The sequence below is a fragment of the Orcinus orca genome, chromosome 12 (genome assembly GCF_937001465.1).
Source record: "Orcinus orca chromosome 12, mOrcOrc1.1, whole genome shotgun sequence".
Taxonomy (NCBI): Eukaryota; Metazoa; Chordata; class Mammalia; order Artiodactyla; family Delphinidae; genus Orcinus; species Orcinus orca.
The window spans coordinates 8,774,892-8,800,521 of record NC_064570.1 but is presented as its reverse complement, the minus strand read 5'-3'; the positions used below and the strand labels follow the sequence as shown (position 1 = coordinate 8,800,521).

At 48.4% G+C, this 25,630-nt stretch overlaps 1 protein-coding gene across 3 annotated transcripts in view; it reads left to right on the top strand.

The window, feature by feature from the left end:
• Positions 1-25,630, top strand: part of TULP4 (TUB like protein 4) — a 225,203-nt gene that overhangs the window by 180,988 nt on the left and 18,585 nt on the right. For all 3 annotated transcript variants that reach the window (XM_004278894.3, XM_049695450.1, XM_049695451.1), the window contains 5 exons: positions 3,207-3,387; positions 5,733-5,867; positions 9,310-9,476; positions 18,417-18,641; positions 19,773-20,007. In XM_004278894.3, the coding sequence (XP_004278942.1) occupies positions 3,207-3,387; positions 5,733-5,867; positions 9,310-9,476; positions 18,417-18,641; positions 19,773-20,007 (943 nt within the window). The remainder of the gene's footprint in view (positions 1-3,206; positions 3,388-5,732; positions 5,868-9,309; positions 9,477-18,416; positions 18,642-19,772; positions 20,008-25,630) is intronic.

The window sequence follows — 25,630 nt, the reverse complement described above, 5'->3', positions numbered from 1 at the left end:
ATAAAGCCACAGTCTTTGCTGGCAGAGGACCTGCTGTGTGTGTGGGTCAGGGGATGGGTGAGGTTATGAATCTCATCTGGGACATGTTGATTCTGAAGGGCCTGGCCTTCGACACATCCAGGGGTACGTGGCTGGCAGGCAGTTGGACCTGTGAGTCTGGAGCTTAGGGGAATGGCCTGGGCAGGAAGCCAGCCCTGAATGGGGTGCTTGAGGCTGTGGACGTGACTCTGACCTCCTAGAAAGGGAAGGAGGTCTGGGGCCAAGCCTAAAAGAGGAGACAGAGCCTGGGAAAAAGGAGCCGGCACCATTCTGTCCAGAGCACCAGAATTAAGGAGTGGAAGCTGCAGGGACGGATGCATTTGCCAGTGTGTGTATTTATTATTATTAGACTTTTCTGTCTTGTTCTCTTGAAGTCCTTGGCTCATAGAAGCTTTATCTCATTGGAAATGATTAGGCATGAAAAGAACTTGTAATAGAGGAGATTTTTGAAAATCTGATTTTATGTCATATCAGTGTTCTTCAGTTATCTGACACACTTGTTCCAAAACAGAGTAACTTCCTCCATCACTGCTTGACAACCCGACTGCTAGGGTTGCCTTTTTCCTTCTCTCTGATCCTAACAGTGCATCATCTCTCCAGAGAGATGCAGTCGGAGGCGATTAATGACGGGGGATTTGGCAGCTGGGTTTTTTTGGTCCCCTTTTGCTTTACTGTGATGTTGAACATTGAAAACTCATTAAGCCACCAGGCCTTTATTCAGGAATTAGATGGTGTCTGTTCTTCTCCAAAATGGAAAAATGTGAGTGTTACTCAAAAGATGCTTCATTTCCTCCTTCCCTTCACAAACCCTGCCATGTGTCATCGGATATGACAGGCCCTGAGGAGATTGCAGCGATCAGAGCAGACATAGTCCATGTCCTCAGAAGCTTGCAGTCTAGCATGGGAGTCAGACAAATCAAATAATCCCACAGTCAGATATGAGAATAGTGGTGATTGTGCCAGTGGAGACTGTGGGAGCCATAACAGGAGGGGTCTGGGAGCGTGTTTGGGGTTGATACGTTTTAATCCTGGGGACTTGAGAAGAGTGATTGTTTGCTCTTGCCTGCTACTGAGCTACGTTTAGGAGAAAGAAAGTCACAGGTGATGAAATAACCCCTTCACGTACACCATGGTACAGGGCTGCCCTTCAGACATGCTTGAACAAATGGGTGAGGATGTGGAAAGGGGAGAAGAAAAGCCTGCTTCCTGGGATGTTGCCTTACAGTGGGGTTCCCACACGTCTTTTTCTTCTGAAATATGTAAATTGTACATTTCAGTTGAAGTTACAGGAGGTCACGTTCCATATTTATCTTCTCTGCAAACTGCTCAGGAAGCATATTCAATGTCTGCCTCTGCCAGGGCTTCAGTGGCTCTGACCCACCGCTCCAGTGTCTGCCTCTCTCTGCCCGTGTCACATGAGGTCTTTGTGGACATGCTGGTGGATACTGTTTATTTTCTCTGTTGGCAGCCAAGAATTCAGCTTTTTCTAAAATGATTTTTACTGTGTTCCTATTACGTCTTATCTGTTTTTTCCTTTAAGCAGCGTTCGATGATGATTCATCACTGGCCTTGGGGGAAAACTGTTTTAGCTTCTTTTTTTTTTAAGTTTACAATCATTAAAAATGTAGATCATGTTTAAAGGTTTTTGGGGTTTTTTTTGCGGTACACGGGCCTCTCACTTTTGTGGCCTCTCCCGTTGCGGAGCACAGGCTCCGGACGCGCAGGCTCAGTGGCCATGGCTCACGGGCCCAGCCGCTCCGCGGCATGTGGGATCTTCCCGGACCGGGGCACGAACCCGCGTCCCCTGCATCGGCAGGCGGACTCTCAACCACTGCGCCACCAGGGAAGCCCTAAAGGAATATTTGATGGACAATTGGTTTATCTAAAACAGCTCTAAATTCTGTGAGCATATTACTGCTGAAATGAAATACATCTTCCCTTGCAATTAATCTCTCGTAATCATCAGGATAATTGCCTATTGATTGTCACTGACTTTAATTCACTCATGTAACCGTAAATACTTATTGAGTGCCTACTGTACCCAAAGCTCTGTTAGGTGCCAGGGGTACAGCTGTGGACGGTCTTGGCCCTCAAGTAGCTCAGTGTCAAAATCTAAAAAGCAAAAAGTAGTATGGACCTAAAAGTCTTAAATAACTTTCCCTTTGTGTAGATCCTGGTATGGTTCTCCCAATGAGTTGTCGGTGGATAGACAGATGTCATTAGACACAAAAGATACAAAGATTTCAATGCCGGCAGACGCAGAAACCACAGAGCCTAGCACACAAAGCAGGAGATAACACGGTGTACTCCTCAGGGAGGTCCTGCTTCCCAGGCCCCAAGGGTCCCCTCAGGGTCGTCCAAGTGGGATGACGCCCGTCGGGGGGGCTTTGAGCAGCCACGAGCAGCTCCTCTGCCGCTCCGATGGAGGGCGTCCGCCGCCGCCCAGTCTCCCTCTGCATGCTTGTGCTTAAGCCCTGGCCGTGTGTCTGCCTGCGGGCCGGGTGGCTAGGGAGGGGCCCTCAGCACACAAGGCGTCAGGCCTGTCTCAGCTCCGTGCCGGCAGCGCTGGCGCTTACCTCCCAGGATTGTTTTGACAGTTAGTGAGGTAAACTGGTTAGAATAGTGCTTAGCCCAAAGTAAGCACTTAATGAATGTATTAATATCATTAATTCATTATAACATTATTACTTAAATACATCAACGCCATTATTAGTCTCAGTGAAATAGAACATGAGACAAACATGCTTACATACACTTAAAGTTTTTCTTTAAGAGATTTTTAACAATGAACCTCTGCTGCTGCTTTTTTTTTTTAAGAAAAATAAGAGAATATTACCCTCTTCTTAGCCCTCCTCCTTCAACCAAAAAAGCAAAACAAAGAAAAACAACCCACAGAAGGTGAAACAGTGATCTTACTGGTGTTTGAAAACGTCCACATAACATAATGAATATATTTATTATAGCATTAGTCACGTTTCACTAAAAGAGGACTAAAATTCTTCCAGTAATAGCCAGCTAAGTTTCCGCCACTTCCTGCTTTGTGTATTTCCTCAGTTGCTTACCTGGTCTCTTTCTTTAGTCCTGGTGGACGAGTCAAGGTGGTGAGGTTTGCCAGAAACCACAGACCTGTCTCCCCGTCCATCACGAGTCCTGGTCCTTGGTTGCAGGTGCTGTTTGGCACGGCTGACGGGCAGGTGATCGTCATGGACTGCCATGGCAGGATGCTGGCCCACGTCCTCCTGCATGAGTCAGACGGCATCCTCAGCATGTCTTGGAACTACCCCGCCTTCCTAGTGGAGGACAGCAGCGAGAGTGACACCGACTCCGATGACTACTCCCCGCCCCAAGGTAGCTCGCGGGCTCCGTGGGGACAAGAGTGTGGAAGGAGAATGAACCCATCCGCAGGGGAAGGGACAGGCCCGCCGTGCGCACGGCTCCCTAGCCTACTGGGCAGGGTTCTCAACGGAAGTGCAAGGCAGAACTGGCCTAACCTCCGTTCTTGGTTGGACCGTCTTCTCTCTGCCATCCCTTTTTGCAGAATCACTGGTCAGGTTGATGAAGCTCCATTGGCTTAGGTTTTCCTAGATATAAAAGAAGACTTATGGCCGTTTCCATGTCCCTGGGGTGTCGTGGGACTTCGCTGCTTAGTGAGAGTAGAGAGAGCTGAAGATGAGAAATGCTGTGCCATTATTCTTATACCCTAATCTGTGGTGTTTCAAATCCCTAACGTTATTAAAGCCCGTAGCTTTAGTTGTGTGGGGAAAGGATTAGCTCTGCCCGTAGTGAAGGCCAGTACACTGGGCTGGTATCCATGCCCCTGTCTTTTTTATTTCAGGCAGAAGGTCTGGGCTTCCTCAGTTCAGGTGAACCTGCCGCCCTCACCCCCCGCCCCCAAGCCTCACAGTGACGTTAGATTAGAGTAGATGATGTCGGAGTTTTTTAACATTTGGACCAGTAATGAAAGATTGTTTCAGACCCTTGGTGGGGATAATTTCAGGTTCCAGCTTCCTTCACCCCTTGCAGTGTGTCTTAGCCCTCAAAGCAAAAGCCTTTGGTGTCGACGCTGGCCATCACCAACGTCAGCCCTCAGCACTGGCCCACTTAGGGCTCTGGCTCTTCCCCAGTGTCCCATCCCCTGCTCCAACCTCTTTTTTTAAAAGGAGAATATGTTACGAATAGTGGAAGGAAAAGACTCCCCGTGGTCACCTGCTGCGGGACTTCCGGGCAGCTGTGCTCACACCGCTGGCTGAGTGCCCTTAATGGGCTAAAGGCACACGCTGGACAGTGTCTACCCTTCCCTGTGACTGTGGGCATGTTCAGCCTGTGAAGGGCTGGTCCAGGGAGAGTATTTTTAACTTTCTCCCCCATCAGCATCTGCCCTCACTGGTACTTGGAGTCTTCTCCCTCTTGTCCCAGACGTGATAAAGTGTCATGCTTCCCAGAGACGTACACATACACATCGCCATTCGTGCAGTTAGGGAGAAGGCAGTGTTCAGACGGGTAATGAAAGGTTGTTTCAGACCCTGTGAAAAAAGTGTCGATTGGCGGTAGTGTTTCAGGATTGGTGGGTGTCGGGAGGGAGAGCGTTCTTCGCTCCTGGAAATCCATCACCTCGTGGGGCCCCAGCCTTGAGCGAAGTGCTGATCCATCCTCCGCCTCGTGGCGATGAAGCCAGTGTCTTTCAGCCTTGGACTCGGCATCCTTTTAAAACAGAACTTTGCTAGATTGAACGCATATTTGCTTATCCACATTTATTAGGGGAAGAAACAAGATCCAGAGACCAAGTTGCTAAAGCAAGTCCAGAGTAAGTCTCGGAGCAGAACGCAGTTCCTGGCTACTACGCTAACCTGTTGCCCTCTTCAGAAGCAGAGGCCAGTTTGGAGGATGACTGGGATTTACCATTCAGATAGAGCAGGGTGTTTCTTGGTGGCCTAGGGAATTTGAGCACAGAGGTAGGTACCTGCAGCATCTTAAAAGTGAAGCAAAGGAGAGTCATAACTGGGGATCCTCCGCAGGCGGGGCTGAGCGAGCAGAGATCAGGCTGGCCCGCCCTGGGTGGGAGAATACAGAGCGTCACCCCTCACGGCTCCTGCCTTAATGCACAGTCTCCTCGCACGCACGAGGCAGGGTTCCCCTCTGCTGGCCGTGTGCTGGGTGTGAGCCACATCCGACCTTGGCCTTCTCTCCAGGTGTGGGGTCTCTTCTGGTAAAAGCAGAGAGCTCACGGTGGCTGCTCGCTTCCTATAATGTTCAGTGAAAGTGTGCTCAGTGTTGAAAGGCAGCTTTTCTCTGTACATTGGACCAGGATTAAGAAAATGTTTTCATCCTTCGCACCATCCTTACACGTTACGTGACATTAAAATAATTTACGTTTGCACATCATCAGAACCATGTAAACCCGTGACCACAGGGGTTAATAAACTCTGCATGCACGCTCTCAGCACGGCGTACAGAGCCCAGGGAGCCCTGCTCGGTGCCCTCGGGGCTTCGGCCCCCAGCGCCTCTCATTCCAGGGGGCTCCGTGTAGTTCCTGAGTGCTGTGCAGCACTGCCTTACTTGGTGATGTCCCAGCCCAGAGTCTGGTCTACGCTGTTGGGCAGTTCCGAGGCCCTCCGCAGGATTGCAGCACGCGGGCCTGGATTCCGGTCACGTGCTTGTTGCCTCGTTTTCACTCGGCACTTCTGTCCCCGCAGATGGTCCGGCGGCGTATCCCATCCCAGTACAGAGCATCAAGCCGCTGCTCACCGTCAGCTTCACCTCAGGAGACATCAGCTTGATGAACAACTATGACGACTTGTCTCCTACTGTCATCCAGTCGGGGCTGAAAGGTACGGATCAGCCCGAGCGGCCAGCCTTCCGAGCTGGGCGTCATGGCCTGGCCTGTTGACCCCCGGCCTCTGCAGTGGCCTCTTCCAGGCTTAATGGAGTCTGTTCACTCCTCTGCTTAGCCGACAAGTCGATTCCTATCTAGTCTCACCTTGAGGAGGGATTCCTGACAGTCCCCTTTGTCTTCACCTGCCCTTCTCCCCCCACGGCAGGAGCGATCCTCTCGGGTGTGGGCCGCTTGCCTGCAGCCAGCACTGCGGGTGTTGGGCGGCAGCACCTGCCGTGCCTGCGGCAGCAGGTGACACACAAGACAGCCGAGGCCTCGGTGTGAAGGTCAGCAGTCAGGGGCTGATGCCTTCCTGAGGGACGTTAATGAAATGCTATCTCAAGGCAAGACAGGCACCCGTAAGCATTCGCAGTGTTCTGAATTTTGCAATTCAGGAATACCGTTGAGGTGGTGCCTCTGAGGAGTTCTTTGGAAAAACAGTTCTGTCTCTTCAGGGTTGAATGGTGCAGTGTAGAAATTCCAGGGCTACTTCTGGTCCTCGAGGTTAAGGGACCTGCTATAATCTGAATGGGAGCCATTGCGGGGCCCGGCGGTGGGGAGGCAAACCGGAACCTTCAGTTCAGCTGCTGTCCTTCGAGACTGGCCATCAGACCAGAGTCCTGGCCATGTTGCTTCTTGTCTGAATTGTTCAGGAATGCCAGGGATATGGAGAATCAAGTCCACATACTTAACTGTTGATTGGCGGGAATGCATCGTCCCTGCCTGCACACCCCACAAGCACTTAATTCTGTTTCAGAACTATTGGATATTCTTGGCAACAAGTTAAACTCCCTCTTTTAAGTGTCCCATTTGCTGTTTCAAAACTATAATTGTAAGGAATTATTTAGCCTATAAATTCCGGAGGGACATGTAGACGTCCTTCTTTATTATCACAAATGGACCCGTTAGGAGCTGAGTAAGTTTCTTTTTACGATGATGATGAACTTAAATTCCTTGGACTTTTCTGTAAATTCTTTTCTGAATTTTCTGTCTTTCATGGAGCTAAAACAAAAAGGTAGTCATCATAAATTCTCTCATATATTTAGTGATCCAAGCTCTACTTTTGTTCTTCTAAAATTCTGTTTTTAAACCTTTTAACCAAGTTTATTAATTGCATCAGTACCTGCCTCTAGTTCTGCCGTCCTGAACTTCGTTCTCTACCAAGTGTCTGACCGAAAATATCATAATTACCACTCAGTTCCTTTGTATTCTTTGTAGGGTGAGTTTTTCAAATTTTTCACCATCTTGGAAACTACCTATGGAAACTTTACTTTTTATTCCTTGGATGTATTCTTTTGTTCTCTATCAAACTAAATTATATTGGAGCAGCCCTTCTAACACAGTCCCACAATGGGCATGAGAGGATTGGGAACATGAAGGTGAGGTGACTTGGGGAGGCGACCCAAAGTACCCCTCCCGAATGTGAAAGTTCTTGACTTGAGTTTTATCCTAAAAATACAGGCAAATTTAGCATTCTTGTGATGACCTAACTAGAAATCTCAGTCTAATCTCAAAATATTTTCAATCATTTATGCCCTCGTGACACGAGATGCTTTTGCACTGTCTTCCCAGTTTCAGAAAGTTAGGTGATGTTTCAGTAGATTGGTGTCATCCAGTAGGTGCTGCGTGTAGGCAGTTTCTCTCTTCTGTCTTGGTTTCAGAATATTTCAGTCTTACGTGTGGTATGGACAGCAGTCGTTTTTTGAAAATTTGTTTATTTTTGTCCACCGCTTTATGGGATATGTTAGTACATACTGGGACAGGTCGCCAGGTGCCGTCAAAGATGGCTCACCGCAGCTTCTTCCACCTGCGGTAACCTGTCCCATCACGGACAGGTCGGTCGTTTGACTCGCAAGGTGCAGACGGTCCCTGACTTATCGTGGTTCAACCTGGGGTTTTTCAACTTTATGACGGTGCAAAAGCGATATGCCTTTGGTAGAAACCGTATTTTGAATTTTGAATCTGGATCTTTTCCCAGGCTAGTGACTTGCAATCCCATCCTCTCTCGTGATGCTGGGCAGCGGCAGCGAGCGGAGCTCCCAGGCAGCCCCGCGATCACGAGGGTCAAAACCCGATACATTTAAAACCACTCTGTACCCAGACACTTTGTTTTTCACTTTCGGTACAGTATTCAGTGAATTACGTGAGATATTCAACACTTAATTATAAAATAGGCTTTGTGTTGGATGATTTTGCCCAACTGTAGGCTAATGTCGGTGTTCTGAGCATGTTTAAGGTGGGTGAGGCTAAGCTATGGTGTTCGGAAGGTTAGGTGTATTAAATGCATTTCCAACTTACCATGGGTTTATCCAGATGTAACCCTGTTGTAAGCCAAGGGAGATCTGTAGAGCAGAAGGGTCTAGTATTTCTTTTTTACTGTCTCGAAGAAACATCATCAGAGAACTTTTCCAGCAAAGAAAGGTGACTCCTGGTATTCCCCAGCTTGTCACCAACACGGTAATCTGTGTCATGTGCACAAGAGCTTACAGTGCTGGACCCCTCGTGGTCTCCACGGCCAGCCTTCCTTCCCACCCCTGCCCACTCCATTTTCACTGCAGACTCGTGGGGTTGGGGGGACTTTGCCTTGCTGACGTTTGCTGAGGAAGTTCTGCCTTGAAGAAAGATCTGCTGAGTATCCCAGCTTCGGGGAATTCTGTTTATCACACAGTGAACTGTAAACTGCTTCACCTCATTTGGGGTTTTTACCCTTTATTGTGACTTTCCTCTTTCTTGAGGATGTAGCGGGGAGGGGGGAAAAAGGCTATTTCCCCTCTACCCATCTTAGGCTCTCAGACCAGGCCCTGTAAGTTAGACTGACAAAAAACTGATTGACCAGAGAAAAACACGCAGAAGCTTAACAACACCTGCACTGTGTTTACCTGTGGAAGCACAGAGATGAGTAGCTCAGAGGGTTTAGATAGCATGTTAACAAAAGAACAATACATTTTTTGGAGAAGTGACAAGGAGAAGACTTGAAGTTTCTAGGACAGCACATTGTGGGCAGGTAATTATATGGGGGAGCTAACGGAAGATAAGGGCCAGTTAGTAAAGTTTGTTATGCAGATTCCTCTGGTGTTGATAATGGTCTAGCGTTGTCTCCAGTGGTTCATTTCTGTCCTTCCTGGTGGGGGATGGGTAGACACCTTCACAGATTTATGTCCTGCTTTTAGGCAAGTAGGGGGAAGGGAGAGAGCTTTTCTTCTATCTGCTTCTTCTCCATCGCCTTCAGCTCTACGTAATTCTCATGCCAATGTGGCATATCTTGGGGTGCACACTCTGTTATCTTTCAAGGAAAAATAATTCAGTCATGAATTCAGACTCTGACCGAGCCAGAGCATCTTTGCAGGGAAGCAAGGGTCCCACCCTCGTGCTGACAGTTTTCCTCTTTCTGATTTCAGAGGTGGTGGCCCAGTGGTGCACGCAGGGAGACCTCCTGGCAGTCGCTGGCATGGAGCGCCCCACCCAGCTCGGTGACCTTCCCAATGGCCCTCTTCTGAAGAGTGCCATGGTCAAGTTCTACAATGTTCGCGGGGAGCACATCTTTACACTGGACACGCTTGTGCAAGTAAGGATGTGTGCCAGGCACCCGGCCGTGCCTCTGATGTGTTAGTTTGCACCCACCCTCCGTTAAATGCTCGTGAGCTGATTCTACTCACTGTGATTATCTTTGACAGATTTTAATCTTTTGTTGACCTGAATTAAATTATGGGGTATAGACCAGAAGAAGTAAGGGAAAAAGAAGTTTTTGCCTGTTAACCAAAATACACCCATTTCCATTCCCAGACGAGTGCACACTGAGTAAGCAGAGCGAGCTGGTGTTTATCATCATTCTGAAGTAAAAATCAGAAACTCGCAGAGAAGTAAATGCTGGATTTACATTTATTTACTCTGATTTTGTTTGTTATGCCAGTAACGTACTTTTACAGTTAAACTAAATTATTGTTAAACAGTTAGTAAAAAAGCTTAAAGGTGTTTAAGAAAGTGTGCACACGTGGGCCCCTCTCTATTTGTTTTTATCTCCCAGAAAGCTTTAGGCTGCCTCGTTTCTGGTCTGGATCAGTTATGGTGGAGGCAGAATTCCACTACAGTGGAGTGGAGTGGAGTGGAGTCTGAGAGCGAGTTGATGGTTGATGGGGGTGACAATAAACTAGGGACTTATGTCCTAACCTTACCCAGCTCATCAGAGAGACAGGTATACCAGGTTTGGGGAAATTTGTAATTAGGTGCAGGCATTAATTATTTAAATGTATCTTTTTTTTAATTGTAGTAAAATACACATAAAATTTCCTGTCTTAACCATTTTTAAGTGTGCTACATTATTTTGTAACCAATCTCCAGAATTTTTTCATCTTTGCAAAACCGAAACTATCTATACCTTCTTGTTTCTCTGAATTTGACTGTTCTACGTACCTCATATAAGTGGAACCATACAGTGTGTGTCTTTTTGTGTCTGGCTTACTTCACTTAGCAGAATGTCCTCGAGGTTCATCCACATCGTAGCCTGTGTCAGAATTTCATTCCTTTTTAAGGCTGAATAATATGCCATTGTACGTGTGCACTCCGTCTTGTTTATCCATTCATCCATCAGTGGACGTTTGGTTTCCTTCCAGCTTTTGGCTGTTACGAATAATGCTGCTGTGAACAGGGATATACAAATATCTCTTTGAGTTGCTGCTTTCAGTCCTTTTGGATAAATGCCCAGAAGTCGAATTGCTAGGCTATATGGTAATTCTGTGTCAGACTTTTTGAAGAGCTGCCATACTGTTTCATGGTGGCTGCACCATCTTACGTTCGCCCCAGCAGTGCACAAAGATTCCAGCTTCTCCACGCCCTCGCCAGCACTTGTTATTTTCTGGTTTTTTGATGATAGCCGTCCAGGTGGGCATGAGGTGTTATCTCGTGGTGGTTTTGATTTGTATATCCCTGAGGATTAGTTATGTTGAGCATCTTTTCCTGTACTTGTTGGCCGTTTGTATATCTTCCTTGGAAAAATGTCAGTTCAAGACCCTTGCCCATTTCCTAATTGGATTGCTAGTTTTTTTTGTTGCTGAGTTGTCATAGGATTTAAATGTATCTTTTGACAGTGTAATATGTTCTGTGGGCAAATAAGCGTATTTGTTTGTTCGTTTGTTCAAGCACCCAGCAAACATATTTTGAGGGGCTCCTACGCAGCTGGCCCTGAGCGCAGAGCTCTGCGTGCTAGTGCATAGAATGCGATGCAGGAGCCCTTCAAGGTAACAAGCTGAAATCAAGCCCCGGCCAGAGCAGGACAGCGTGGCTTTAAAGTGAGAGTCAACGTTGCCCAGGCCGCCTCTGCAGCCCCGAGAGGCAGAAGTGGTACAGGCTGCCTGAAATGAGGAACTGGAGAGATTCATGTAGCAGAGAGACCAAAACTGGAAGGAATTCAGGGAACTGCGAAGGATGGTATAGAAATGGGCAGCCAGGGAACCTTGGTGGGTAGCATCTGCTCTATGACCTGAGACTGGCAAGTAATATAAAGTCGTAATAAGGCATGTTCAGGAAGAAGTGATAAACACAGGATGGGAAGCTGTGCTTGGATAGGAAATGCAGATTCCTATTTTAGGAGTGAAGTAGTTCTAGGTGATGAGGCGAACCCAGGAAGAGCTCAAGTGGAGCAGAGTTGAGGCCGTTAGCATGAGGCCAAGGTGTGTGGCAAAATAAAGGTAGATACTGGAGTCCCTATGGATTTGGGATTGAAGGAGAGATTACCTTGTTCACACAGTAATTGTTACCTTACTGCCAGGGCATTGCTTAATACCTCTGGCATGTGTTACACTTTTCTGTTTATTTGCCTTATTTTCTTAAAGTCAAAGGCCACGGTTTGTTCATTTTTCTGACCTTCACTGTGCTTAGAATGTAGTAGAAGCTTGACAGCCTTAACCATTGCAAAAGTTCTCATCAGCTATCCCATGAAATTAACATAGGTCCTGAATTTAAACCATTTGAGGCTCAGGGATAAGAGAGGGGCTTGGCTCACCTTCCTTTGGAGAAAGCTATTCACACAGTGTCTCAGCATTTTAATAAATTGTTGACTCTTTTTTCATTTGAGGGTCTGTTTCAGCCATTGGAAAAATCGCCTCAATAATATAAAGTTAAATAACGATGCTACTAAAAACCAAGTACAGTACTGCTTATATGTAGCACCAACTTAACTGTCGTCTGTAATGATTCTAGAATCACATGTCTGTACTGTGCCATTCAAGTTGTCCAAAGGCAGGAACGTCTTTATAGCAGGAAGGAAGTTAGGCAATTTACTGGGCTGTTTATAAAAAGAACTAAATGCAGTTTAGATCGGATAACTTATTTCCAAGTTAATGAGATTGTAGGTTATCGCGTACAAAGCCGTTGCCCAGCACAAACTGGCGGCAGCCTCATTTTAAAACTGATTCTCCTGAGTTACTCACAACAGCAATGCCTGTGGCTGAAGCTCCCAGAAGGAAATACACTGTAATTTATTTTCTTTTCCTTCCTGTCATAATTTAAAAGTCTAGAGTTGATCACACTAGGTGCTATCTGTAACCATCTACATGTAATTGCGTATCTGATCCTTTGACCACAGATTTTGAGGGTTAGCACCACTGACGGAAGTTCACAGGCTTCGGTAATTCAGGTCTGTGTGTTTTTTATTTGGTTGGATGGTTGGGTTTTTTGGGTGGGTTGGTTGGTTTGTGTGTGTGTTTTAGCTTTATGAACTTTTTTTGCAATAAAGGCAAGTTGGTGGAGTTGCCTTATATTCTGTAAGGTTCAGGTGTTGATGTAAGATATTTGGGTAAAAAATTAAAAGAGGAAGATGGTAGGTGTGGGAACCGAAAAACCAAGTGACGGAGCGCATTTACGGTCATAGACTCCCAGGCTCTTGAAGGGGAATTCTTTAGCAAAACTATTTTTGCCTTTTTTTTAATTGAGAATTAATTGCACCTGTTCTCTCAAAGCTGCCACAGGTGTGTTTTTCCCATTGTTTGCTGTAAGTAGCTGAGAAAGTCCCTTCTGGGCTGTATGCTTATAAAATACAACAACGGCATGTTCTTTCACAACGGAGATTTGGGCGACTGAATCCTGAGCTAGCTTTTATTACTGCAGCTTAGTTGGTGGCCAGATCATTGTAACTTAATATTCAAAATTGTCCATGGCTCCAGCCAACACAGTTTTACGGTGAACAGTCACCACCTCGGTCTATTTAAAAGTGAACTCTGCTGGAAGGCTTTCCTCCTGTGTACTCGCCTGTACAAACATTAAACACCCCCTTCTACCAGGGACTGTGAAACATTTGAAGTGCATTTCCTCTAAGACAGAGATCCCCACCTTCTTCCTAGGGGAGCTCAGAAAGGAGGGAAAGCAATTGGGAGACAGGAGACCCCTCTGACATTCCGGGGTTCTCACTCCTCATCCCGGGGCTCCATCAGCCAGCAGCTGCGTACCTGGATGGCCTCTTTTTCTCTCTCTTGGGCCAGTGTAGCTGGTTTGACCCTTTTGTTGTCTCTTGACTCTAATCCTGCTTGAATAGCTTATCTTTAACATGGAAAGGACACCCCGCTTTTTATTCCCTTTTAAATTTTTCGAGGACTCCACGCAGCGCACTGCTGCACACAGACGATGGTGTGGTGAGCAGGCTTTCAGGTCCGGCCACAAGCGTCACCAACTCACTCATCTCAGGCTCTGCTGAAACTTCCTGCACGGAAGCTTTCTCTGCTCCCCTGTCTGAAACGATCCCGTTGCTCTGCCTCTAGCCCCTTATCCTACCGTTGTTACCTCGTAGCATTCTTCACTAGCTGACACCATCAGGTAGTCCGTCCCTGTCACAGAGCCTGAGGCACTTCTCTCTCCCCGTCCCCCCTCAGAGCGTCAGCTCCGTGAAGGCAGGGAGCTTCTTTTATTCCGTGTCAATCCCCAAACGCCCAGCATGTGTCTGGCCCACTGCACACATTTGACAGGGATTTACTGACTGACCGATTGACAGCTCAGGAGGCGAGTACGTGATTGGACGGATGCATGGCACGGATCGTGTAGCAGCAGGAGATGAGGTCGTGAGGTATTTAGCGTCTCTTTGCGTGCATAAGGGGTTGAAACAGGCCGTTAACCTTCCATGATGCTGTGGCAGCGGAACTAGGGTGAGCAGACTAACCTGCTTTCCTCGTAAGTAGCTGGCGTCTGACACAGAGAGAGGGACAGCCTGACTGTCCATTGGCCGCTCCTCTCGTACCTCTCCGGCCCAGGGACACCTGGCATCAGGCCAGCAAACTCACCAAAGCACCAGGTTCCCGCCACACGGATACTCCCCGAAATGCAGCTCGTCGTCTTGCCCTTCTGCCTTAGATTTACGTGCCGAATACCTACACAAATTAAGTTCTAGCCATCGGTTCTAAAAATAGTCATTTTGTGCAATTTGAGAAAGCGATGAAGTCCACACATTTACAGCTGAGTTTCTCCCTAGCAGACGGCAGCTGTTCAAAAACAAAAACATTCATCTGCAGGAGTCGCGTCTGTGTGCACCCTCGCGTGTTCCCAGGTTCGCTGGAAGAGAATGTTTGACACCGTTCTCTTCCGCTGCAGCTAATCCTGGTGGGTGGGATGTGCCTGGGGAAGATGAGCTTGGACGCGCTCTACCGGGGGCAGTGAGCAGGGGATTCCTGTTCTACCTGCAGCGACGGGTCCCAGGGGCCGGGGCTGCTGAATCGGGACGCCCCTACCCTGTGTCTGCGGGCACGTGTGTTTACCACCGCCTTGATTCCTGTCCTTTCTGAGAAAACGGCAAGCTTGTACTGAGGGCTTTGCAGGCTGGAGCGCCAGTAAACAGCACAGGAAGATGAGCACCGGCAGGAAATGAGACTTGTAAAAAGTAAGATGACATGTAAAAAACTGTAGAAGTATAAGCAAGGTATAAAAGGATTTTGTTGTGTTGTTAATTTTCTTATTTATTTATTTCCAGTTTTATTAAGATATATTTGATATGGACACTTTGTAAGTTTGAGGTCTACGACGTCTGGATTTGCTATACGTGTGTATGGCAGTATGATTACTGCCATGAAGTTAGCTCTCACCTCCCTCATGTCACATAATTACCATTTCTTTTCTGTGGTGAGAACATATAAGGTCTTCTCTCTTAGTAACTTCTAGGTATTTGTACAGTATTGTTAACTGTAATCACCATGCTGTGCATGGATCCCAGGTAGTAGGACTTCCTACGGGCTTACAGGACTTACAGGGATCCTGAGAGGTCATGGCCCTACTTACTGGCCTCAGACTCAATGGTAACTATGACAGTCAACTTCCCCATGTCAGTGATACCTCAGCATCTTCAGACAAGAGTATCAGCTTTCACTAGTTGTAAATTTTTCCTTACTTTTCTAATACAGCTTTACGATTTATTATGGCAAAGGCACCAGTATTTATTTTGCTACTTTATTATCTTATGTGGGGGATATGCTGTAAAAATAAATTCAATGAGTGTGATTTCCCCCTTTGCTGAAATAAATAAATCATCACTGACTTGGGCAAGTAAGTGAATGCTGTACCGTACTGTACTGTACTATAAATTCCTAGTGGTAGTGGTCTTGTCCTGCTCTTAGAAAAGGGGGTTTCCTGGTCACCTTGCTCCAGATAACAGGTCCTTTGAGACCCTGCAGGCATCACTTCTCCAGGCCAAATCATTCCAGTTCTTTTTTCCCGGGTCTAGTTTTCAGTCCTTTCACTCCTCCTTGCTGAGAATTCTCAGTTTTCCTCATTTCGCGATGCCGGGTGTGGAGGGCACAGCCCTTCCTCCACCTTCTGCTGCTTCGCGCTCACCCGGCAGCGCCGCGTGGCTGGGTTACCGCCGAGCGCGGGCCCATGTGACCGGGGGGGGGCTCTTTTCTGCCACAACGAGTTATTCCGGTCATTGTCCCCTCGTGGTTTATGCAGCTCGTTTCTCCTCTTATCTGTTGCCTTTTCTACACATCCGTTGTTGGGTCTGTTTGGGAGTAAAATAGCCTTGACCAAGCGGATTAAGGGGAGAACTGTGGGGAGAATTGGGGTTCGTGACTGTATTTGTGGTTGACAGAGAGGCAGCGCGTTGTAGTAAGATGAGCATAAGCAGCGGGGTTGGGGGATGGGTGAGAATGTGCTCTCCTGCTGATCAGCTGTGAGTTACGGAGCTCTCTTAGTCTCAGTTTCCACATATGTTAACTGGGAATAATGATGCCTGTGTGGCAGAGTTGAGAGGATTAAATGAGATAATACGGGTGCTTATTAAGATACCTTAATGTGCAACTGGAATGTAGTTAGTTTTTAAGACCTGATTGTTAATTTTTGTTAAGATGGGTAGTGATTATACCTGTAATTATAACAGATAGGATCTTTATCTGTTTATAGACTTGAAAGTCTATAAAGTGGTTTAAATTCCTTTTTACAAAGCTATAGCATACTTATCATAATGATAATCTTAGAGAAGACCCTCCCAAAACATGTAATCAGCTGTTAACACAGAGGTAATTACTGTGAAAAGCAAACCAGGAGGAGGGAGGGGAAGAGAGGATGAATATATGTGTTCTTGCATTGTGACCACTGGGACATCAGGTAGATGGATTCAAAACTCATGGAAAATTGGAAGAAAGAAGTGTCTGGTATTTTTGCAGCCAGTTCCAACCGAGTCAGATTGTGCTAATTGGAAACGGTTCTTCATGATTTGAGCTGTAGGTTGTAAGTATTATCTTCGGAGACTTGGGGGTTGGCAGGGCAATTTGCAGCTTTAAGATCAAGCATGATTATGCTACCAATAGAGCTTTGTCCTAAACTGCGCTTACGGGGGGGTCGGTCATACTGAAGAAACTCTCTTCGTATATTTTTTATGTGTCGTCTGCCGTGTCTTCGGCAGTGATTATGTCTTGCTCTAACCTAACAGTTTCCTCTGTGGGGATCTACCCTCTGTGAGGGATCCTTTTATAAGGAGGCCCTTCTTGGAAGTACTCTGAAGCCCCCAGACTGAGCTCCAGGCCCTGTGACCCTCCTCCAGGGGACTGCGGCTGTGGTCCTACCCTGCGGCTGCGCGCGGCCTCGCCATGATGGAAGTGAAGTTATCTTCAGCCTTGCATTTTTGTTTTGAATTCGAAGCCAGGATTAGCTGACCCTGGAGGCTATTTTAAGCAAGTGTCTTCATGTGTTTCTTTTATCTTGATGCCTGTCACTAAAGTGTTGTGAAACTTCTCTTCCTGTTTCCTATAAAAGATCTGGCATCCCCACTTCTGATCTTGACTTCATTAAATTGGAACTCCACCTGTCTGGACCAGAGTGAGCGAATCCTCTCACTGCTTCTCCGTCGAGACCCTCCGCCTCTTCCTGGGCTGACCTTTCCTAGATGGCGCCCCTGAGCTTCGGAGTCTTTTTCCCAGTGCAGCCAGTTTCTAACTTGCATATTTGGATTCCAGCCTGCCTCTTCAAAGCCAATAATGGCCACAAACCCCTAGAGCAGCTGCCACAGGAACTGTGTCCCTCTCTCTCCCCTTTCCTGCCCCATCGGCTCAAGGATGGCTGAGAATAACAGTGATTGAATACCTGTGGGTTATCACCTGTGATGAGTCCCAGAAGCACTCTGATTTCTTTCATCTCCTTTAATCCTCACAGCCCCCTTTTGACTCATGAGAAAGTATGAGACTTGTATTATTCCCTGGGTCATGAACTTGTGACTCAAATCCAATGTTGATCTGACTCTGAAATGTTCCTTATAGGGACAAAAGGGAAGGGCCATCTGGTCTACCTCTCCAAGCCTTGGAAACTACCCCTGTTACTTGAGGATCCAGGTAGCCAGAGCCTCAGTAAGGAATACGGGTTACTGTGTACCGCAGGCTGTTTGCATCTCCTGGCAGAGATGTCATTATATGGAGCTAGGTTAGGTTTTATGTCACCAAATTAAATGAGATAATACATGTAAAAGAACTTGGTAACACTATTCCGGTGCTTTGTGCTCTGGCCTGAGGATCTAACTACTTTTCAATGAAAATACCGACTTTTTTTTTCCTTAATTAATTAATTTTATTTTTGGCTGCGTTGGATCTTCGTTGCTGCGCGCGGGCTTTCTCTAGTTGCAACGAGCAGGGGCTGCTCTTTGTTGCGGTGCACAGGCTTCTCATTGCGGTGGCTTCTCTTGTTGCGGAGCACGGGCTCTGGGTGCGCAGGCTCAGTAGTTGTGGCTCGCGGGTTCTAGAGCGCAGGCTCAGTAGTTGTGGCGCACGGGCTTAGTTGCTCCACGGCATGTGGGATCTTCCCGGATCGGGGCTCAAACCCGTGTGCCCTGCATTGGCAGGTGGATTCTTAACCACTGCACCACCAGGGAAAGGCTGAAAATGCCGACTTTTTATAATGTAGGATTTAATATCCTCGTCTGTGCTTTTTAAAACCAACATTCTAAAAATCTGTTAGATCATTTTATTTCGCTCGACACAGAGAGCGTGATCTTTCTTTGCTTTTCACAAGAGCAGAAGCTTACACACAGTCTCCCTTCCCTTCCCGGCAGCGCCCCATCATCTCCATCTGCTGGGGACACCGGGACTCTCGGCTGCTGATGGCGTCAGGACCGGCCCTGTACGTGGTGCGTGTGGAGCACCGGGTGTCCAGCCTGCAGCTGCTGTGCCAGCAGGCCATTGCCAGCGCCCTGCGAGAGGACAAGGATGTCAGCAAGCTGACCCTGCCCCCCCGCCTTTGCTCCTACCTCTCCACTGCCTTCATCCCCACCATCAAGGTAAAGCCTTCCCCCTGCTCCTTCTTCACCCTGCTGGCTGCCTGCCTGCCCCGGAAGGACCGCCGGGAGGAGGGCGGAGTCAGGGAGATGGGCGAGAGGCCCAGAGCAGGACCACAGAAGTGGTGCGGCTCCCCAGAGTTCTGCCGTGGTCCTCCCTGTGTGCTGTCTGTCCCTAGCGTTAGTGTCCATGGGGGACTCGCCTTGTGTGATGGACGTGAGCTTTCTTGTGGTAAAGGCAGTATTCCGAGCCTGACTGCCGTAGCCTCCCGACGGTCAGTCCGTCCGTTCAGTCCTGACTTGCGGGCAGATGCTGCCATTGTTCCCACATGAGACAGCGGGAAACATGTTCCTAGAAGTCAGGTAACTCGCTCCATCGATAGTTACGAAAATGGTCGGGATTGAGCCCAGTTCAGTCCTAGGGCCTGCCTTCCTCACCACTGTGCTGAGGAAGCTGACCGCTGCCAGCACTCACTGTCAGCTGTCCTCTATACGGGTTGTAACCCAGAAACTAGTCTGTTCTCAGTGGGAGTGTGTGGAACATAGCTGCCAGTTGCTGTTCAAGGGTGGGTTTCCTCCTTAGCCTCTGGCCCTCTGCACCTTAGGTTCTTTTCTGTATTCTCTTTTTTGTTTTTTATCTTTGCTTCTAAGTATCAGATTGGCTTGTTGGTTACTTTTTTTCTAAAACGTCAGAGTTTTAGAACCTGTTATGATGTTTTTTTTCTAGTTGGTTTACAATCTTGGTTTTGCAATAGTGGATTCTCCACCCTGGCTGCACGTTGGAATCACCTGGGGGAGTTTTTAGAAAATGCACATGCCCAGGCTTATCCCCTGGAGATTCCAGTTTCGTTGTCTGAGGTGGGATCCTGGCTTAGGTATTTTTTAAAAGCCCCCAGGAGATTCTTTTTTTATTCTTTGGTCATACCATGCAGCTTGTGGGATCTCGGTTCCCTGACCAGGGGTTGAACCCGGGCCCCAGCAGTGAAAGCGCCGAGTCCTAACCGCTGGCATTCTGACACACACCCAGCGCTGCGAGTCCCTGTTTCACGGCACATAGTTAACCCTTCCTGAGCTGCAGCCAGTGCAGAGTATCAGTGGTGCCCACACTCGCTTCCTTCTGTGTCCTGCCTCCAGCCCCCAATTCCAGACCCCAGCAACATGCGAGACTTCGTCAGCTACCCGTCGACCGGCAGCGAGCGTCTGCACTGCACCATGAAGCGCACAGAGGACGACCCCGAGGTGGGCGGCCCCTGCTACACGCTCTACCTGGAGCACCTGGGCGGGCTCGTGCCCATCCTTAAGGGGAGGCGCATCAGCAAGTTGCGGCCCGAGTTCGTCATCATGGACCCGCGGACAGATGGCAGATCAGGTGGGGCCCCCTCCCCCGGAGGCACTGAAGCCCTGTGGGGTGTGGTTGTGGAATAGCCTTCCTGGCGCACTGTGCGGAGGGGGAGCCTGTGGATGAAACGTGAGCCTGTCTGGGCTGGCGAGGAGCATCCCTGAAGCTGCTCCATTTCCAAAATCCCGTTAAAGTTAATGACTCTCTTAATGTACTTTCTGATGGGCTTTTAACAGCGTTTTGTACGGCTTCAGTGTGTCCGGGTCTGTAGAGGCAGCGCGGGCTCCAGTCGGGGCAAGCTGGCATAGGCCTTCTGGGAATGGCGACTTCCTCTGTCGGTTACTCATCAGGTGTTCACTGAGGACCTTCGTGTGCTGGTGGAGGCCATCGGAAAGTAGTAGTGAGGTGCTGTCTCCACCCCCCAGAGGGAACGATAGAACTGGAGTTGTCAGACCTTCAGCCTGCCCCCCAGCCTCCCGCTAGCACCTTGCTTCTGCTCCTCTCTAATCCACCGTTAACTGCTTTGTAGCCGACCTCCAAGGAAAACTGCTTGTTCACCCGTAGAGATTTTGGCATGGTGAACCACCCCTGCCTTCCAGAAACCCTCCTAGACTGGTCTTCCTGACTCGGTGGTGTGTCCAGGTGCTCTCTGCGTACTTCTCTCTGGGAGCCTCGAGGGAAGGAACTGTGATCTTTTTGTTGGTACCGTGTGTGCTAGCCCGGGGCCCCCACCTGGTGACTGGCATGGCCTGCGTGTCCCCGCCAGCAGGACCTGCCAGCCCGAAGGTGCTGCCGCCTCCCTGTGGAGTCTTGCCCGTCGCCGTGTCCCTCAGGGCCCGCGGTGGTTGTCACGCCAGGGCTCCGTCTGGCCCCCGAATCTCGGGGGCCTGCGGGGAGGGAACTGAGTCATCGTGGTACCCCCAGGGCCTGGCATGCACCTGACCTTGAAACGACACGAGCTGAATTGGGTTTGTTTCCATTAGTTCATCTTTATTCTCTCCACTTCCCGTCTCCCACTCACGCTCCTGCCCATTAAGCTGGGCTCTGCCCCTTGATATGTCCCCAAAGCCACAGGTCGTGGGACGACCAGAGTCATCCTCCTGTCACAGTGCAGTGGGCTTTCTCAGCCTCCTTGCCCCTCTAGTGTTTTATATAGCCAATCCACCTGTGTCTGCTTTTCTTTATTCACTCAGCAACTGTGGCAACATTCTGCTACCAGTGTTACTGTATAAAATTGAAAGCAGTACAGCTGTACTTACCTTAGTCAGTTTTGTCTTCAGGAGCAGGGAGAGCAAGTAGAAGGAGTGGAGGCTGGTGAGGAGGCAGGTGGAGGCAGGAAGGCAAAGTGAGGAGAACAGGCGAGCAGTGGACGTGAACTTGGAAGGAAAATGCGTTTCAGGGGATGGGAAGGAAGAGAGCTGTTGACGATGAGCGTGGCCGACGAGGGGACGTGTGAAGAAGGGCTGAGCGGCACACGCGTCCTGGCTTCTCACGGGCGCTCTTGCCTCCCAGGTTCCTCCCGGGCACGTGACTTCATAGAGCCTATGCTCAGGTGACATCTGGAGGGGAACTCGAGTGCAGAGCTTGCCTCTGTTCCCCGGGTGCATGGATTCCCTGCTGAAGAACAGGACAGAAGCCGGGGGGTGGGGGGACGAGATGTTTTATTTTTGTAGTTAAAAGAAGTTAAAAGTTGTAAAGCAAAGTGATTCAATAAGGTGTGTTTGGTGCCTACTTTGTACACGGTCCTTGAATCTCCTGCAGCTGTGAAGCAACGCCAGGGCGTCTCTGCTTTCAAGGAGTTTATAATCCCTTTTGGACGGCAAGACAACACTCAAAAAGTTCATTTAAAAAGTCAAGATTTAAATACCTTGAGACAAAAATAGAAGATGTATCACAGGCAGAATATGACTAATTACCAGCTGAATGGTGAACGTAAACGGGTGCAGAGGAGGAAAAGCTCCCTGACCAGGAGAAGCCAGGAATTGCTCATCGTGAGAAGCGGATTAACTCTTCCAAACCTGCACATCGTTGTTTCTCACGTGTGGTCCATGGGCCGCCTCCCTGTAAGTCACCTGGAATACTTACTTAAATAGAGATTCCTGGGCTTTTGCCCCTTAGGTTAACTCAGCAGGTCTGGAGGGAAGCCTAGAAATCTGCAGATTAATGGGTGTGCAGGTGATTGTTATGTTCTAAAGTTTGTGATCCACTGTTGTAGATGTTCTCCAAGCAACTTAACAGATGTTCCTCAAAATTACCGCTGTATGTTTTTATAATAGATAACATGAATCCCAATAATTTTTTTAGCAGAAATCCACCCGTTCTCAAAGGATTCTCAAAAGGAATCCTTAGAGCTTGCGATGGACTGAATTGTGTGCCCCCCAAATTCACATGTTCAAACCCTAACCCAGGGTTACTGTATTTTGGAGACAGGGCTTTTAGGAGGTAATTAACGCTGTCATAACGGTGGGCTCCTCATCCGATAGGATTGATAGCGTTCTAAGAAAATGAGGAGGGAGCTCTCTCTCTCTCCCCTCCCCCCTCTCCCTCTCCCCCTCCCCCTCCCTCTCTCTCTCTCTCTCTCTCCGTCTCTCTCTGTCTCTCTCTCTCACGTGCTCTCTCTTGCGTGCTCTCTTGCTCTTTCTCACGCTCTCCCTCTCTCATGCGCTCTCTCGCGCACGTGCTCTCTCTCTCTCTGTCTCTCTCTCTCTCTCTGTCTCTCTCTCGTGCACGCTCTCTCTCTGTCTCTCTCTCTCGCGCGCGCGCGCACTAACCCCCCCCAACACGTGCACACACCAAGGAGAGGCCATGGGAGCACATAGTGAGAAGGTGTGGGTCTGCAAGCCAAGGACACGGCCGTGCTGGCCCCCTGACCTTGGGACTTCTCAGCCAACATTACCGCACAAGCCAGTTTCCCTCCTCTCGCTCCCTTTTCCTGTACGTGTGTGGAGAACCCTGACTAATACAGACTGTAGTACTGAGAAGTGGGGTGCTGCTGGAACAGATACCCAAAGATGTGGAAGCAGCTTTGGCGCTGGGTCCTGGGTAGAGGCTGGAGGAGTTCTGAGGGACACCTTGGAAATACAGAAGTTAGGGCTATCTCTGGTGACGTCTCGGCAGAGTGAGGAGCATGTTATTGGAAACTGGAGGAAAGTGACTCTTGTTATAAAGCGGCAGGGAACGTGGCTGAAGTGTGTTCTGGTGTTTTGTAGAAGATAAAACTTGCAAGCCAGTGAAACTGGATATTTACCCCAGGAGATTTCTAAGTGGTTTGGAAGGAGTGGCTTGGTTCGTCGGGACTGCTTAGAATAAAACGAGAAAGGGGAGGACGAATTGAAGAAGGAATTGTTAAGTACAAAGGAACCAGAACTTGAAGATTTGGAAAATTCTCAGCCTTTCCACACAGGACGAGGTGAAGGCAGGCTGTTGGACATCTTGGATTTGCCGGGATGGGATGAGAGAGCTGTTTGTAGGAACGTACTCTGTTCTTCAAGAGAGAGAATGACCCCAGCGGCAATTCAGAGGTCAGCAGGGCCACTGCCGCGGTTTCAACAGGCAAGACGGCCTCAGCGCAGAGCCTTGAACCCCAGCCCAGCGTACCACGGAGGCGACACAGAGTATTGAACCAAAGGGGATTATTCTTGAGCCTTAAGGTCTAATGAAATTCCCCTTACTAGGTTTTGGACTTGCGTAGGACCCATCGCCCTTTCTTTCTTTCTTTCCTTTTTCTCCTCCCTTTTGGAGCAGGAATCCCTCCCCTGTGCCTGTCCCACAGCTGTATTTTGGATGCACATAACATGTCTACTTTCACTGGTTCACATCCGGAAAGGAATTTTGCCTCAGTGTGAATTGTACCTTGAGTTTCACCCACATCTGATTTAGATGATATTTACGTGAGACTCTGGGCTTTAGATGAGAGTGTTGATGCTGGTATGAGGTAATAAGACTTTGGGGGCTGTTGGGATGGGATGAGTGTATTTTGCATGGGAGCTTGCCATGAATTTGAGTGGGGCAGCAGGGATGGGATGCTGTGGACTCTGGAGTTCGGGCTCTTAGGGGTAATTAAGGTTGAACGAGGCTGTTGTAAACGTGGGGTCCTGATCCAGTAAGACTGGTGGCCTTGTAAGACGAAGGGAAAGAAGAGATCTCTCTCTCTCTCTCTCTCTCTCTCTCTCTTTCTCTCTCTCTCTCTCTCTCTCTCTCTTCTCCCTCCCTCCCTCTCCCACACACACACACACACGCACGCACTGAGGAAAGTCCTTGTGAAGACACGGTGCAGAGGGGACCATCGGCAAGAAAGGAAGAGAGCTCTCACCAGAATCTGACCTTGCAGGCACCTTTATCTTGGACTTCCAGCCTCCCAAACTGAGAAAATAAATTTCTGTTGTTTAAGCCCATGTCCGGTGTTTTTGCCACAAGCCTCTTGCCATAGACACCTTTGCTGTGAAAAATAAAATAACTGATTGACACTTTGGTTTGACAGTTTGGTTTCGGCTGGTTGAAATGCACTAGCATTTCTCCCAGTTAGCGACGTTACTGATGGCTTTATTGGGCTAACAGATGACGATGATTTGCCCTGAGAGTTGTTTTCCTATTTTGAAACACACTACGTTGGAGGAGAAGGAAGCCGAGGGCCTCAAAGGTGCAGAGCTGAACCCATGTTTCTCGTAGAACTTTGGAACATCTATCAGCGGACGTGGGACCGTATGCCAAGAACACGACCAACAGTGTAGGGGCATTCCCAGCGCAACACAAAGCTCAGCCACAAATACGCAGCCTAGTATTTGGAAACCACTCTCTCTCTCTTTCTTTTTGGCTGCACCATGCACCATGCGGGATCTTAGTTCCCCTACCAAGGATCGAACCTGTGCCCCCTGCAGTGGAATGGCGGATTCTTAACCACTGGACTGCCAGGGAAGTCCCAACGTATCTCTGTTAATGAAGGAAGAAATTTGGCAAGAAAAAAAAAGTGCAGTGTCAAATGAGGAGACAAATAAACAAGCCAAAAAAAAATAACTTATGAACAAAAGACTTGGAAGACAAGTGCTTAGGTACAACCTACAAAATCAGTTATTGGCACAGTGTTGCCATGAATCAATACACACCTTAAATGCGTTCACATATTTTGTATTTCACAATAAAGTCCTTATAATTTTGTTACTCACTTCTCATGTTTTATGATGTCCTTTCTAATGTTCCCCTTTCATGTTTCATTATTATGGCGAAATTACACACTAGGGAGACAGCTAATACAGTAGTTACGAATGTTTGTGCCCCCATCCAAGAAAGCATTCAGGTGTTGAAATTCTGACGCCCAGTGAGATGGTATTAGGAGGTGGGGCCTTGGGGAGGTGATTAGGTCATGAGGGCAGAGCCTTTATACTCATGAGATTAGTGCCTTATAAAAGAGCCTGCAGGAGGATCCCTGGCTCCTTCTGCCACGTGAGGACACGGTGAGAGGTCAGCAGTCTACGGTCCCGAAGAGGGCATGACCAGAACCCGGCCATGTTGGTACCCTGACCTTGGACTTCCAGCCTCTAAAACTGCAAGACAGTAATTTCTGCTGTTTATAAGGCACGCAGTGTGTGGTATTTTGTTACAGCAGCCCGAACAGACTAAGACTTCAGTGAAGGAAACGAGCAAACGGTATGGTATA